We start from the raw sequence: 15,022 nt of genomic DNA, 5'->3' as shown, positions 1-15,022 counted from the left end.
AGTTTATCTATGGCTGTTTGGTCTGATGTCATAACTCACCGATACTGTTTTTGCCGTGTTTCCAGCTCTTTACGTCTGTGCTGCTTGAGAATGTGAATTTGGTCATCGCAGGCCAGCTTTGCTGTGAGGAAAGGACAGGTGTGAGAACAGCCACGGGAAGAAGGTAACAACGTCCAATATTCGGGTTTCCCTCACACCCCCTGCCCGTGCACCATCTTTACCTGCCTCAGAACACCCCCCCACCTCCCGTTCATGCTGAGGACACTGGGGCTTAGGGAGGTTGAACAGCTTTGCCTTTGAACTTTGCCCAAGGTCACACATCTAATTAGTGGATTTCCAACACAAGATTCAAATCCCGTGCTCTTAGCCACTCCCATTATAAAAGACAAATCCAGTTCCCCTTCTTTCTGCCTGCTCACTCAGCAAGCTCGGGGCCCTGCAGCTCGGGGCCCTGAGAATCACATCCAGATACAGGAGCCGGGCTTGGTTCTCACCAGGCGTTACGGGGGTAGGTCAGTGATTCTCTGCCTGTCTGCAGCAGGCACAGTGTATACAGCAAGCTGCCTTAGCTTCCTCACATGTAAAATGGAGAGAAAACGCCTATTTTTAGGGTCATGGTGGGGATTTAGTGAGTACTGTACACAGTGCTTGGCCGCCCGTAAGTGGGGACAGTAATGAACATTATTGTCCTTGTAATCATGATAGACTGAGCTTCCTCTTCCTCCCTCTTAGCCCAGATTCAAAGGTGTCTTGGTTCGCATTTCAGGAGTGGGGCAAGTGGCGTAAGGGCCTTTAGAGCAGGAGAGGCCGGTTCATGCTTACCCTTTATACTGTGATTTAAGGTAAAGCCAGTGAACACAGTTAGTGGGCCCCCACACTAGTAGGATTCCAGAGCATCTCCCGAAAAGGGGGGGCCTATAATAGTGCTTCTCCAGCTCTCTGTGGCTCTTAAAATTTCCATTTCATCACAGACTGATATTTTTGTAAAATACAATAAAAATTAACTACCGGCAAAATGAAATAAAAAACAAACCAAGGACATTCAAAACACAAGCCCTGTTTTTATTATAAGATGCAACAGTCATAGAATAGTTCTTGCAAGCTGCCGTAAAAGCTTGTAAATGCCTACTCTCAGTCTCTGAACTTACCTCGTTACAGCCCACAGCTCTTGGCCCATGCTCAGAGCAACTTCTGGCTGAGGCAGCTCCAGTCCAGGGCTGGGAACTGGGGCCCAGAAAGGAAGGTCACTGGGGCCCCTCCTTGTTCTCCAGGGGGATGGAAAGCCATCCAGTAGGGGCGGCCTGAGACCACTGAAGGCAAGATGAGTATTCACTGTAACAACAGCTCTCACTGGCTACAGGAGACACTGCTGTGGGCACTTGACGTTGATCGTCTCTAATCCACCTCAGAGCACCAGCCTCTTCGTCAGGCACCCGGCTCTGAGAAATTGGGTCTCTTCGGTTTCAGTGGTATGAATAAGGCAGAACACGTGGAACTGCACATACCAAGTTTCAAAAGGTGTAAGCTCCATTTGTCCTGGCCCTGAAGGTGTTGGACAGTCTATCCCAGTGACTGATGGAACTTTTGGGAACACAGCAGGTGACCAGGTGACAAGACCTAGACTGAATGCCCCAGGGTTTGGGAGTAGGGGTTGATTCGAAACACTGATACGAGTGCCTTACTGAAGCTGTGTTTTCACATAGATGCTCTGGGTCCCTGGGACCTCCGTGTTCACCCCGGGTATCGTGGTGAAGTGTTAGATGACAGAGACTGCTTGTGGGCTGGGCCCCTTCATTTCCAGCTTGTCCCAAGGATTGGTTGTTGTGCCATGTGGTGGATTAAAGACGACCATAAATTCTTTGACATTCTTTTCATTGAGAGGTAGGGTCTGTGTCCCCTTTGAGTCTGGGTGGGCTCTGTGACCCATTCTATTGCTTGAGCCAATAGAATATGGTGGAAGTTACCCTCTGCCAGTTTCCAGGCTCGGGCAGGAAGAGACTGACAGCTTCCACCTTCTGTCTCTTGGAGTACTTGCTCTTGGAAGATGGCCACTACATAAAAAGTACAACTGCCCCATGACTGCCTAGCTGTGAGAAGCCCCACGCCATAGAGAAGGCTTCAAGAATGAGAGTCCAGGTGGAGAGAGAGGCCCAGGAGCCCCGAGGCACTAGACATGGGAGAGAAGAACCATCTTAGAAGTGAGCCTCCTAGTCCTTCCCCCTCAGCTGATGCTTCATGGCTCACAGATGAACTGCCCAGCTGAGCCTTTCCCAGATTTCTGACCATGAGATCAGGCACAAAATAAAAGGCCGTTTAAAGCCTCTCAGATTGCTACACAGCACTCGACAAGTGGAACATACTGGATGGATAGCTTCTATGTGCCCCTCCAGATCTATCCTTCACCTTGTCCTGTCCCTGAAGGACGATCTTGTTCTTGATTGGAATGAATTATGTTGATGGGCTTCAGATTGGGCTCAGCCACGGGAAGCCAGACCAGAGAGAGGAGGGCATGGGAGAATGAGGAGAGGACATTATTCCCGGGTCCTCTCTCGGTGTTTCCCCAGGCTGTCTGCATCTCTACTGGGGGCCACAGCTGTTCCCAAGGGAGTCTGTCTCCAGGACACTCCCCTTCTGGGATTAATCTGGCATCCTTTCTCGCCCCTCACCCCACCAGGACTAGCAGTCCTGCACACTGCTGTGACCCCCTGCACACTGGCCTACACCTTTCTAAACATCCTCATTTGAATGTGCCATATGTTTTTTGCTGGAGAGGGATTCAGGGTCTGTGGGAAGAAGACTGCACAACCAAGACCCTGGGTGGGAGGGGCAGGAGGGAGACTTGGAGCTAGTGTTTTTCCAATACCAGAGAAGGAAAAGAACGCCTGTCCACAACAGTGCACATTCTGGCCACCACAAGACAGAATGAACTTTGTGATTTTTTTTTTTTTTGTCATGAGGTCGTGAGACAAAAATCCTCTAGCTCCAATCATTCAGTTCAGAAATATTTTTGAAATTTGGTTTCTTAAATTCCATGTGAGAAACAATGGGATGTGGCCTGATAGTTTAAGAACACTAGGTAGAAAAGAACTTTTTTCTCCTTTGTCCTGGTTTTCTTAGCTAAAAAATGGGGGTAGTAATCCTTTCCATTTTGCCTACCCCACTGCACCTCTGTGAAGAATGAATGATCTAGTGATAGGAATGTGCTGTCGACTAAGAAGTATTAAGCACCTTACGAGTAAAACATCTGTCCTCCTCCTCCTCATTATTCTAGGGGTACACAGCTTTGAAGACTTCTCATTCTGGGTTTAGAGTGTGAGCAAACTGAAAGGCCATGACTTGAAGTCACACAGAATTTTTCCGAGGCATGGGTTTGACTCCCACACGCTAAGAGGCTAGTGCACAAGGGGGAGTCACTCAGAGGGACAGTGGCCTCAGCTGAGCTTTGCCGTCCATCCCTCTCTCTGTTGCTCCACACTGGGCCAACTGCCTGTCTCTTACGAGGAATGCTCTCCCAAGGAAGTGCCAGACTGGGGTCTGCACATTGGAGGGTCTTGCTTAAGAGGGTAGATTTTAGGTTCTTTTTTCTTTTAGCAAAATGTAGGACTTTAGGCTTAACAATTGGTGACCATGACTGCCAGGTCTGGCCATGGCCCCTCTGGGCTGGCACTTGGGGCACTCCTATCAACCTCTTCCCTTCCCAGGCCTGTGTAGGGTGCCTTGGGGCCCAAACCCCGCTATGACCCACAGAGAGGAGAAGTGGAGAATTCACGGGGAGAACTGCCAGCTAGGGAGATGTCCCACAGGTACTTGCTACAAGGGACCCTCTGACAAAAAGGGAGTCATAAGCTTGCTCCTGAAGGGCTGCAGCACAGAGGGAAGACAGCTGAGCATGTGCGGGGGCCTCTCGCTCCACCCTCTGAGCGTGGGGCTTCGTACCACCCTGAGGAAGTCGTACCCCCTGCAGGCATCGAGGCACAGAGCAGCAGTGGTATTATTCCCGTGAATACAGTTCCTGGAGGAAGGAGGGCCTGCAAGTCCTCTCGGTTCCTGGGAAGCTCGGGGAGTGGAAGGGGCCTGAGCCACTCACCGCGTCCGTCTCTCAGGACAATCTCGCCCTCACCGGCGATCCAGCGGTAGCAGGGGAACTCGATGTAATCTCCACAGGGCGTCTTCAGCGTGATGTACTTCAGGAACCAGTCGTCATGCAGCCAGTACTTGCGCTTCTCGATTTTGACCAGCTGGATCTCGCCCAGTTCTTCGTCCACTGTCACATCATAAGAATCAACCTGAGAGGAGAAAAAGGCAAATCAGGTTGTCTGGGGGATTCCTGAACCTTTGTATCACCCCTTAGTTCATTCAGCCAAGCTGTCTGCCAAATGCCTGCCCTCGCCGGGCTCTATGCTGCACCTGGGAGACGGAGATGGACAAATCCTGGAAGGCCGTTACGGAGAGGGAGATCTAGTGAGTAAGGGGTGGACGGTGCTGCTCGGAGGGGGCCATTCTGCTGTCTGCACATGGTTCAGGCTGGAGGACGGGAGACTCCAGGCAGGGGTGCCCTCTGCTAGGCTGTGCTTGGTGAGGGTCCCCTTCAGCTGCCCCTGCTCACGATAAGGGCAGGGGAGCTGCTGGCCTTTCCACCCTGCAGGCTGGAGGGGGCAAACTAGCCCTTGCATGCTGGGCGGTCCTTTACATCTTGCAAAGGGCTTGCTGACGATTGCTATAGACCCCCACGATGACGTGAGGATGAGGGACAGTCATGACTGTTTCACAGATGAAGATATTGAGGCTTACGAAGTCCCATTTCAACTCATTGGCAGAGAAGGAATTCCAATCCAGACCTTTCCAGCACCGCTGCTCTATGTCTCTCTTGTTCTCTGGGGAGCAAATAACTGAGTGAAAATGGGGAGGCTGAGGTGCAAGTGAGGTTGCACAGACGTCATCCTAGGATATCTGCTGTTCACGGAGCCACAGAGAGAGAGGTCAAGAAAATCAGGCAAGAAGTTCCCATGACATCCGTGGCACAGTGGTGGGTTGAGGCTGGTCTTGCTGCTAGAAGGTGCCACTGCAGGCCATGTGCAGGCTGCTGACCGGGTCCCTGCGACAGAGCTGCTCAGTGCTTCGTGCTGCCAGACTCCTGACTCTAGGAGACGGGCAGGCACGGTGGCAGTGCTGGGCAACCCTTCTGAGGCTTGGAGGTGACCTGTGTGTCTGCAAATCTGGACGGCAGAGGGAAAGGAAGAGAGCTCAAGCACTGCCTCAGGTGTTGTATACACCAACAGGTTTGGGGAGTCCTGGACTCAGTGCCTCCCCCCCCCCCCCCGAAGGTACTTTCTAAGCCAGATTTCACCAATCCTTGAGCTTCTTCCTTGGTGCCAAAACCTAGAGTTCTCAGCATGATAGTGAAGTAAATGGAGGGGAGGGGTGTCCACCTTGCATGTGACCCCATGCGTCTCTATCTTCATCCTTCTCCCACCAAGCTGCCAGAGGACCCCCAGGGAGGACTTCCTAAGAGAAATGGGAAGTTGGGTATTTTTAGCAAACCTCTTGGCTCTGAGCACAGTGAGCAGCTCGCATGCTGTGGTTACCAAAGATGCCAGACACTTGTGGTCAGAAAGTGGAAGTCTCCTCCCTGTGCTCTGTGGTCTGGGCCTGAGTCCTTAGTTGGAGCATTTCTGGGGACCAAGGAGCCCAGCCTCTGTGCTGGGATGCCACTTCTTGGTCCCTAACAGCACAAGCACATCTGTGCTGCCAGAATGCACCCTCGTGCAGGGTGAAAGAACCCCCTACCCCACAGTATGTCCTGTGGGAGAGCAGAATCCATAGGTGAGGTCACAGAGAGCACTGACCTCAGGCCTGTGGGAGCCTATCTAAACTGGAGGGTGCTCATCCCTTGGGAAGAAGCCAGGAAGCCCTGGGGTGCAGGGCTAGGAGAGAAGTCCCAACGAGGGACTGGATGACCTGAGGAACTGGGAGGAGAAGAGGAAAGGAAGGACACAGCTCTTGTGGGGTGACTTCTGGGGGAAGGAGAGAATGGAGACCCCTGAGCTGAGGCATCAGGGGGCCAGCAGGAAGGTTCTGATGGGACAAGAGGCCCAATGTCCATTTGGAGAAGGAGAAGAGGCACTGGACATCGGCAGGGTCTACCCCCACTCCAGGTCCCACCTGCCAGGCAGATTGGCAGAGACCTCAGCTCTCCTGTGGGGCCAAGATAGACATTCTTACCAAAGATTGGGGGTGGGCAGTGTGGGTCAGAGGGTAAGGTGAGCCTATGCAATAGGGCATCTCAGTCAGCCTGTCTCAATGTCATACTGCAGCTCCAAAGTGACTGATCATGGGCCTCAGCAAATTGCTTTACTCCCTGAAGCTCTGTTTCTTCATCCAGCAAGGGGAGATAATGCCTAGTTTGTCCGGTCATTGAGAAATCCAAATGATATGATGTCTAAGTGAGCTCCTTTCTCCAAGGGCACAGGTAACCAGCTTCTGTGTGCATCAGGATCAACTGGTCCTGCTTCTGGGACTCCTGGGGTCACTGCCTATGAGCAGCGGTTAAGCTAGCATGGGCCCCTGCACTGCAATCCATCCCTCACTACACACAGCAAATTGAGTAGCCAGAAGTAGATGTGGGAGGAAGAAATTGAGCTCAAACCTCTTGGCTCAAAACCCGGAGGAATTCCTGAGGGTGGGGAAGGGGCCATGAGGCATTTTTATTGCTGGCAGTGCAGGCCAAGTAAAGGGAAGTCAGCGTGTGGTGAGGCCTGGCCCTGGACAGGTGCTCCAGGGAAGCGGCTTTCCTGTGGCTCTGAGGGGCTGGAGGGGGCTGACAGTGTCTGTGGTGTTGATGCCAGGGCAAGTGGGGAGAGGACAGCCATTCTAAAGTAACAGGTGCCTTGAGTGTCTGAGGTGGACACTCTTGGGAAGGATGAGCCCAGGACCTTGTAATAAAAAGGGAAGGGAGTTGGGGCCAAAGAAGACTCTCCAGGACTGGGTGATTCTCAGATGGAGGCCCGGATGTCCAGCTGGCAGTGGTAACTGACAAGGAAGAGATAGAACAGCTTCTCTGAGGGAGGGAACAGTGGGGTCTCCATTCAGCATACCTGTCATGCAGTCACAGGAGAATGGGACTCTCCAGGTCCCCCTTCTCCACCCACTCCTATAAGTGCCTGGCAGAGGGCCCTGGAGTTTCACCTGGAAGGAACAGGCTGGACAGGCTTATAGGAACTCAACATGCCATCTAATGGGGTCTTTGGCAGGGGGAAAGAGAGAGGCCTGCCTGTCTGGCTTGTATTTGGCTGGTCCTGTCTTCAGACCCCGTGCTACAGGAGGTAAACCAGAGCTAGAGGAGTTCAGTCTCGCCCAACTTAGAAAGTCTTAGGGACAAAGTCTGGTGACTGTGGCTCTGGAACTGAAGAAAGCCTCTAGTGGGGAGTCACGAAGGCTAGAGAAAGGCCTCCAGAAAGATCTTAGGGTCTTGTGCATCAAACAGCAAAGCCAGGTCTTAGGAAGGTACATAAAGCTGCAGGGCGTACCTTCCTGTCTCTTCTCCGTAGGCCAGTACGCTGGGTGGATAATTTATTTGCCATGAAACATTGAATTCTCATGTCCATTCTGCACAGTGGATACTATCAACAGTGGATTACCCGTAACAGGCCCTCAATAAATACAGTATATATGCACGGCCAAGGAGATGATTATCCCATTTTACAGATGTAAACTGAGGCAGCTACCATGCTAGTGAGTAACTGGTGGTTCCACACTTAGAATCCACACCTGTGGTTGGCCAAGCCCAGGTTCCTCCCACTGTTCCCATGGTCATATCATGGGTAAAGCCCTGGATTGGGAGACACATGACCTTTCTTTGAGCCCTGGTTCAACTCCTTGATATAAAGTATATAAACCATGGGGTGGGGTGGAAAGACATGGAAAGGCATAACAGATAGCATTTGAGGCAACTCTTGGGAGGTGGTAAGGTTTCAGAGGTGAGGTCAATGGGGAGGGGAAGAGATGGGCAAGACATTTAGCTGCAGAGAACTGAGAGAGCAAGACCTCCTAGGCGGGGAATGCATATGTAGAAGGAGGAGGTTTGAGCCTGGAGCTCCTTGGGTCAGAGGTGGCAGGTTCAATGGTCAGATCCTGGAGAGGCAAGCAGGCAGGGAAACATGCATTTCCCAAGCCTCATCCCACAGAAGGGCCAGTTTTCTGATTTCACTTGTTGCTTTCAACTCTTTATTGGATATATGGTTTTAAGGCTTTTGAATATTTCTTTTTTTTTTTTTTTAAAGATTTTATTTATTTATTCGACAGAGATAGAGACAGCCAGCGAGAGAGGGAACACAAGCAGGGGGAGTGGGAGAGGAAGAAGCAGGCTCATAGCGGAGGAGCCTGATGTGGGGCTCGATCCCATAACGCCGGGATCACGCCCTGAGCCGAAGGCAGACACTTAACCGCTCTGCCACCCAGGCGCCCCCATGGCTTTTGAATATTTCATCAGTGTGTTAGCTGGTCACTTTTCATTTGATCTTTACATCAGCATTTTTAGAAAGGTCTCATTTGTTTCTGTCCCAGATCCCTGTTGTTGCTGGGACAGGGAGAGGGATCTCTCTGCTGAAGCATGGACAGAAGAGAGTCCTGAGGCCCAGCCTAGGATGTTCATCTTGGTGGAGGCTAATGAGGGGCTGGGCAGGGAGAGGAGAAGATTGTGGATCAGAGAAGAGGGAACTGGGGGAGATTGGAAGACAGAGCTAGAGGGAGAAATTGGAGCAGAAAAGAAAAGAGAAATGGGGGACGTTTGGGGATGGTGGGGACTAGGGAGCAGAGGAAGGAAGAAAAGGAGGAACATGAGGCAGAATGTAGGGAAGTGAGGACAGAAAGGGAAGACTGGGGGATAGAGATGGAAGTTCATAAGGAAATGTTCATTCTTCATTAATATATTATTACTGAGCAAGAGGTATTCTAGAGTGTTCTCTTCATAAAGAGATTAGTAAGGTTAACATTCCCTGAATATATTTGAGAAGTATATACAATTGTAAGATTTGTCTACACTCACTGAATACATTCTAGGACAATATATTAAACACTTCTGTATTGTCCCTAGCTTTCCTAAGAGTGCTGTCTTGGAATGAAAATGGCTCAAGTAAGATTTCCCAGAGATCTTCGGATCTATAAAAGTCATCCCATCTGACCTGAACTGCTTTCAGTTGACAGAAGTAAGGAAACAGATCAATTTGCCAAATTTGCCTAGCCTTGGGCCAGACTCTGGGCTGTCTCGGTCCATGGTCTGGGCTTTCCCAAGCAGGCAGTGGGGAGCCCCTGAGGGTGTGACCATTTATAGGAGAATCTCACCTCAGGAGAACTTCAATTCCCAGGCCTGACCTGGATCAGTATATGGAACTCTGATGAGAATAACTGGGGATCTGTAACTCCGTTTGCGGAGAAGAAATCAGTCCTACTGTTTGACTGAATTCTGCACAGAGGTAATGTGGGTGTTGATCAGCCAAAGATCTGGAAATGACTGAACTGGCTGCCTGGTAACAGCCTTTATTGCTGTGACTGTGACTGTTAACCATAATGATTAGAACACTTTTCCAAGTAAAATGGGATGGCCAGTTCTTCTAGAGCAAGTATTCTCTTTGAGGTTTCTTTTTCACCTTTACCCAACAGGGACAGACTGTCCTTAAAGAGCCACCGGCTGGAGAATGAGGAAGTAGCTCTGGGCTGTGCAAGACAAAGTGTGGGGTAACTTTGCACCAACAGGAACTTTCTCAAAAGTGGATTTTTTTCAGAGCCTTTAGGAACCAGCTGATTCCCCTGCAGCCCAGCAGCCCTCCTGCCTGGCCCTTTCCCACCCCAATGGAAATGTGACATGCAAACCTCTCCTGAAATTTGCTTCTGGGACTCTCGCTGAGGTGATCAGTCATAGTGTCATTTGAATGAATTCTCAAGGTGGAGAGATAACGAACAGAACGGTGCTTTCACCCCTCTTCCAAGGACCCTGTTATGGCCACACCACAGTGTCTCCTTCAGGTAGAGGCCCCATGTGGGGTGCCCTGTGCTGCACAGCATGAGTGCACTGGTGTGTGTGTGTGTGTGTGTGTGTGTGTGTGTGTGTGTGTGTGTAGAGGAGAATGGGGCCCACTGCGGCCCACTTATTAAGGGGAAGTACCCAATCCTCCTCCCTGAGATGCTGGGGGAACCATGAAAGAATGGAAGTAAATGAAGGTGCTTCAGAAATGGCAGAAGGTGTCATCTTCCCAAGTGGATGTCTCATTGGCCCTCCTTCCTGCACCACTGTCCTCAGGGCCAGTTCCCTCATGGGGGAAACCAAGCAACAGATGGTTGTTTTCATACTCAACACCCCACTCTTTCTGAAGGGAGCCTGAGCCAGGCTAGCGTGCTGAACTTGGCTAAGTGCGAAGTCGGCTAATAACAAGGTTCTGAAGCTCCTAGGGAGGAATCAAGCCCACTCTGAGTTTGAAACTGGGAAAAGGAGTCGACTGGTATCTACTTATTGCAGCCTCTACAGACCTAAAACCTAATTCATGAATTTTATCCAAGAAGTATTCAGTTGAACCATATGAAATTCCCAGTTTTGTTTATCAAAAATTGTCAACTATGAGCAATTTCATATGGTTCAATCTAATAATCAACTAAGTGGTGAAAAGACCGCTTTGTGAAGTCTAAATCTTTTTGGTCGTTCAGGAGCTGGGGAGTGATGGAAGGGGACATTCCCTGGGCACCCACCTGAAGTGTGTTGGGATTGTCACAATAATCACAACGAGCACTTCCTATGCAGTTGGCAGTGGACTGGGCAAGTCACTAAATGCTCGGTAAGGACCATGACCTGCCATGCTCACCAAGAAAGCCACAGGGCTGGAATTCATGCCCAGGTCAGCATCAGGAGCTCACTTCTAAATGGGGCCACCTGTGCATGGCCTTATGTAGTACTTGGCAGCACAGACTAGAGGTACAGTAAACACTGGCTCCCTTTGCTCCCTGCACTCCCACAGCTCCAGGGTATCTAGTGAGAAGGGGAGAGGAGAAGCCCTCCTTCCTCTTCTTGCTCCACTGAGCCCTCACACCTGGGGTGGAAGTGTTCCCTGGTGTATACTCTGCTGGGAGTAGGACAATCTCCAGGTTGCAAAAGGCTTCTTGCTTGAGTTTTCTTGTTCCTTCCCTCTAAATTCCTCTGGGGACCTGACCTGAAAATGTGAGCTACTCAGGTGTGAAGACGTCTGCTAGTATCATTCTGTGCCAGTAGCTGGGCTTGAGCTCACCCTGATTCTTGTGCCAGCCTGAAGTCATCCCTTCCACTTTACATTTGGGGAAACAGGTTCAGTGAGCAGACAGAGTGACCTAGCAGTCAGACCCTGATTCAACCAAGATCTCTGTAGTCCCAGCCCTGTGCTTTCTCCCCACAGTTCGAGGCTGCTCTGAGGTGCCATCTGGGCTTCACAGCAGGGCAAGGACCCGCACGACCTCCCACCCCCACCCCAGGACCTGTGGAAGAAGCCCTACGAAATGGGGCACAAGCAGCGCTGCCACAGTACTTGCCCAGTTAAGGGATCTTTCAGAGCCTTGGGGTCCCTATCCGTGAAATGGAGAGCAGACCTTGCACCTTCTCCTGCTCCCAGGGGAGAAGCGCGGCGCCCTGCAGCCCTCACCCTGCAAACCTCCCGCCCCCGAACTTGGGTCCCAGCCGCCCCGACGGGGTCCTGGACACTCCCCTAGCCCGGTTCCTAACCACCCCAACGGGTCCCGGGCGCCCCCCGCCTCGGTCTCGGCCGCCCCGACGGGGCCCCGGGTGTCCCCAGCCCGTCCCAGCAGCGTGCCCTCACCGCGCCGCGCTCAAAGTCGTTGTAGAAGGGCTTGTCCAGCAGGTGCTTCTCGCTGCAGCCCGCAGAGCCCACGAGGCTGAGGTAGATGTAGTCGTCGGTGCCAGCGAACCACTGGCTGCCGGTGGCCACGGTGACCGTGTAGGAGGGCATGGCGGAGGGCTGTGAGCTTCACGAGCGTCGGCGCGGCGGGTCCGCGCGCGTCGGCACCTAGCCGGGACCCGCGCAGCAGCCTCTTCCCGCGCCCGGCCCCGCCCCCCGCATATTCCGGTCCCGCCCCCCGTCCGGCCAGACCCCGACCCCACAAGCCCGGCCCCGCCCCCGCCCCGCCCCTCACTCATCGACGGCTCCAGACCCGTCGCGGACACCGTAGGGGTCGCGCATTCCTGTTTTTCACCCTATGGCTGTGTGGCTGTTATAGCCGTCTGGGGACTGGGACCACCTCAGCTGCCATCCCCTCACCCATGCATCCGTTCATTCACTCACTCAGTCACCCATTCATTGTTCTCTCTCTTCACCCCTCCTTCCTGCCTCAGCTGGTCTCAGCGCCAGGCTCCCGGAAGGCGCTAGCGTTGGGCTCTGGCGACCCCCAGAAAATGAGACACGGTCTCTACTCTCACCAAGTTCCCGTTGTGACTGGGACGATTACCCATGCTGTGCTTTCTTAGACTAGGGGTGCTCTGGGAGTCTACAGGGGAAAGGGAGACTCACCTGGGGATTCCAGGGAGGCTTCTTGGAGGAGGCCACACCGAAGCGGATTCTGAGACTGGTATCTGGAACGCGGAGACTTCAGTCAGCTCCGGCTTCTGTCACAGGCTTGGCTGAATGTCACTCTGGGCACGCTGCAAGTGGGCACCGAGGTGAGTCAGATGCCTGCCTCTCTCAGGACAAGAGATGATCCGTGTACAGCGGGATGCGGGGCAGCCAGTGGGGGGCCAGGACAAGAGAACAAATCTGAGCACCTAGGTGTTGTCTGGAGGAGGTCAGCGGGCTTGGGGAGGCGGGGGTTACTGAAGAAATTTGGGGGGCGGGGAGGCTGGGGTATAGTGGTGAAGGAGTTGGGCTTGCTTGGTGATGGCTCTTCGGGGAGTGGGGGGGGCCACTGTTGAAAGTCCTGGGAAAGAAGATATGGACTCCACAGCAGGAATGTTCCAGGAATTAGGGCCAGCACCTGAGGTGCGGGCTGCCTGGCGGAGTAATTGGCCGGCTTTCTAGCAGGTGGTGGGCTGAGGCCTGAAAGAGATGTTAGTAGAAGGCTTTGCGCCCTAGAGGGAAGCTTCCCATGGGTGGTCAGCTTTCCTACTGCTTTGACCTGATCTTTAAGTCTTCTGTATTCGCCTGCACCTCCCCCACACTTCATTCCCACTTTTCCTGGCTCGAAGCCCTCCCCACCAACTTCAGAACCGGGTCTGACTGTGGTACACATTCAGTAATGAGCTGAACTAAATTAAAGTGTAAGTGCATTCCATGCCCGGTGGTGGGTGCGTCAAGTCCCGAGCTTTGTACACTCATTGCTGGGGAGGTGCAAAGAGGCAGGCCTGAGACAGGCTCCCCATTTCTGGGAAGCAGGGCTCCACCTGGTGGCAAATCCTGCTTCCTCCTCTGCCTGGCAGGACCACCACTCTGAGCAGAGAGAGGGTACCCGCCAGTCCACTTCCTACAGGTGGGAGATGACGGGAGATTTCAGTGGGACGGGTTTTGTTCATGGAAAGACAGGCACTGAAGGGAATCAAATAAGACATGAAGGAATGGGCACAGCTGAGATGCGCAGGTGAAGATAGCCCAGAATTGGGACCCAGCCCCTGCCAGGCAAGAGGCAGGCTCCAGGAACCCCTGGGGGTGGTGTGAAGGATAGCTGTGGAGTTGCAATTCACATCTAAAAATGCAATGGCTATTGTTTTTCTTTAAAGAGTACATACAATATTTTTTTTGGACAAAAGTAATAAATTATCATTGTAAATTAGAGTTCGATACAGAAACGAAATTCATAACATGTAGAAAAAGTAGTTAGTAAATATTCGTTATTAGACATTTTTACACCATTTGGACCACACCACTCTATGCAATTTGTCATATGTGCATTTTTCTTAATATTATAATGTATTTTCCCATGTGATTTTACTTTTCAAATATTTTGACCTACTGCCTAATATTCAATTATATGGCTATACCACTATTTCTTTTCTTTAGTCCACTATTACTGGGCATTTAGGTTGCTTTCCCTCATTAATTGCTATAATACATATTTGGTGCTTAAAACATTTTAAAAAGTTTTTCTCAAGATAGGGATTTAGAAATGGACCAAAGTGTATGAATATTCTGACCTTTGTATCATGTTATTAAGCTACTTTCCCAAGGATTATAGTAACTTATACTCATGCCATTTACTGTCATGCACAAGATGGAATGTTGGTTTCATAGAAAGTTTGCCATCGTATGGTAGTTTCTAAAATATCCGTAGATCTTGTCCCCACTGTCTCTGTCCTGGTTTAGGCTTTCAGCCTCTCCTATACAGACTGTAAAAACAGTGTCCTACCTCATCTCTCTAAAGTTAGCCTAACTGCCCCCCTCTCTCCAGTTCTCCAACCAGAGTAATTGCCTTGTAGCATAGATGGCATAGTCTCACTACCTTACTTACAGTCCATCATTGCTTGCTTGCATTTCTCCTTCCTTCCTTCCTTCCTTCCTTCCTTCCTTCCTTCCTTCCTTCCTTCCTTCCTTCCAGCTTTATTGAGATGCAGTTAGTATACTATGCAATTCACTCATTTAAACAATACAATTTAATGGTGTTGGTAATATTCAGAGAATTGTGAGACCATCACTACAATCAGTTTTAGAGCATTTCTGCCACGCCATTAGCAATCACTTCCCATTACCCCCCTCATCTTTCCAGCCAGGGCAAACACTAATTTACTTTCTGTCTATAGATTTGCCTATTCTGCACATTTCATAGGAATGGAATCATAAAATATGTGAGCTTTTATGACTGGCTTCCTTTACTTACCATAATGTTTTCAAGAGTCATGCATGTGGCAGCATGCATCAGTACTCTGTTCTTTTTTGTGGTTAAATAATATTCCCTGTTCTGGATATGTCACATTGTGTTTATCCATTCATCAGATGATGGAAATTTGAGTTGTTTCCACTTTGGGGCTATTATGAAGAATAATTCTATGAATATTCATGTATAAATT

At 51.0% G+C, this 15,022-nt stretch overlaps 1 protein-coding gene across 1 annotated transcript in view; it reads right to left on the bottom strand.

Moving 5' to 3' along the window:
- The window catches only part of ALOX5 (arachidonate 5-lipoxygenase), a 50,148-nt gene extending 38,080 nt beyond the window's left edge, over positions 1-12,068 (bottom strand). Inside the window, exons 1-3 of the mRNA XM_045809987.2 lie at positions 11,832-12,068; positions 4,088-4,286; positions 40-121 (exon numbers count right to left, since the gene is read on the bottom strand). Coding sequence (XP_045665943.2) covers positions 40-121; positions 4,088-4,286; positions 11,832-11,981 — 431 coding nt within the window. The 5' untranslated portion in view covers positions 11,982-12,068. The remainder of the gene's footprint in view (positions 1-39; positions 122-4,087; positions 4,287-11,831) is intronic.
- Positions 12,069-15,022: the final 2,954 nt, after the last annotated feature.

Source organism: Ursus americanus, chromosome 6, assembly GCF_024610735.1.
Source record: "Ursus americanus isolate L20-20 chromosome 6, mUrsAme1.1.p, whole genome shotgun sequence".
Taxonomy (NCBI): domain Eukaryota; kingdom Metazoa; phylum Chordata; class Mammalia; order Carnivora; family Ursidae; genus Ursus; species Ursus americanus.
The sequence above is the reverse complement of the archived record's forward strand: the minus strand, read 5'-3'. Positions and strand labels throughout refer to the sequence as shown.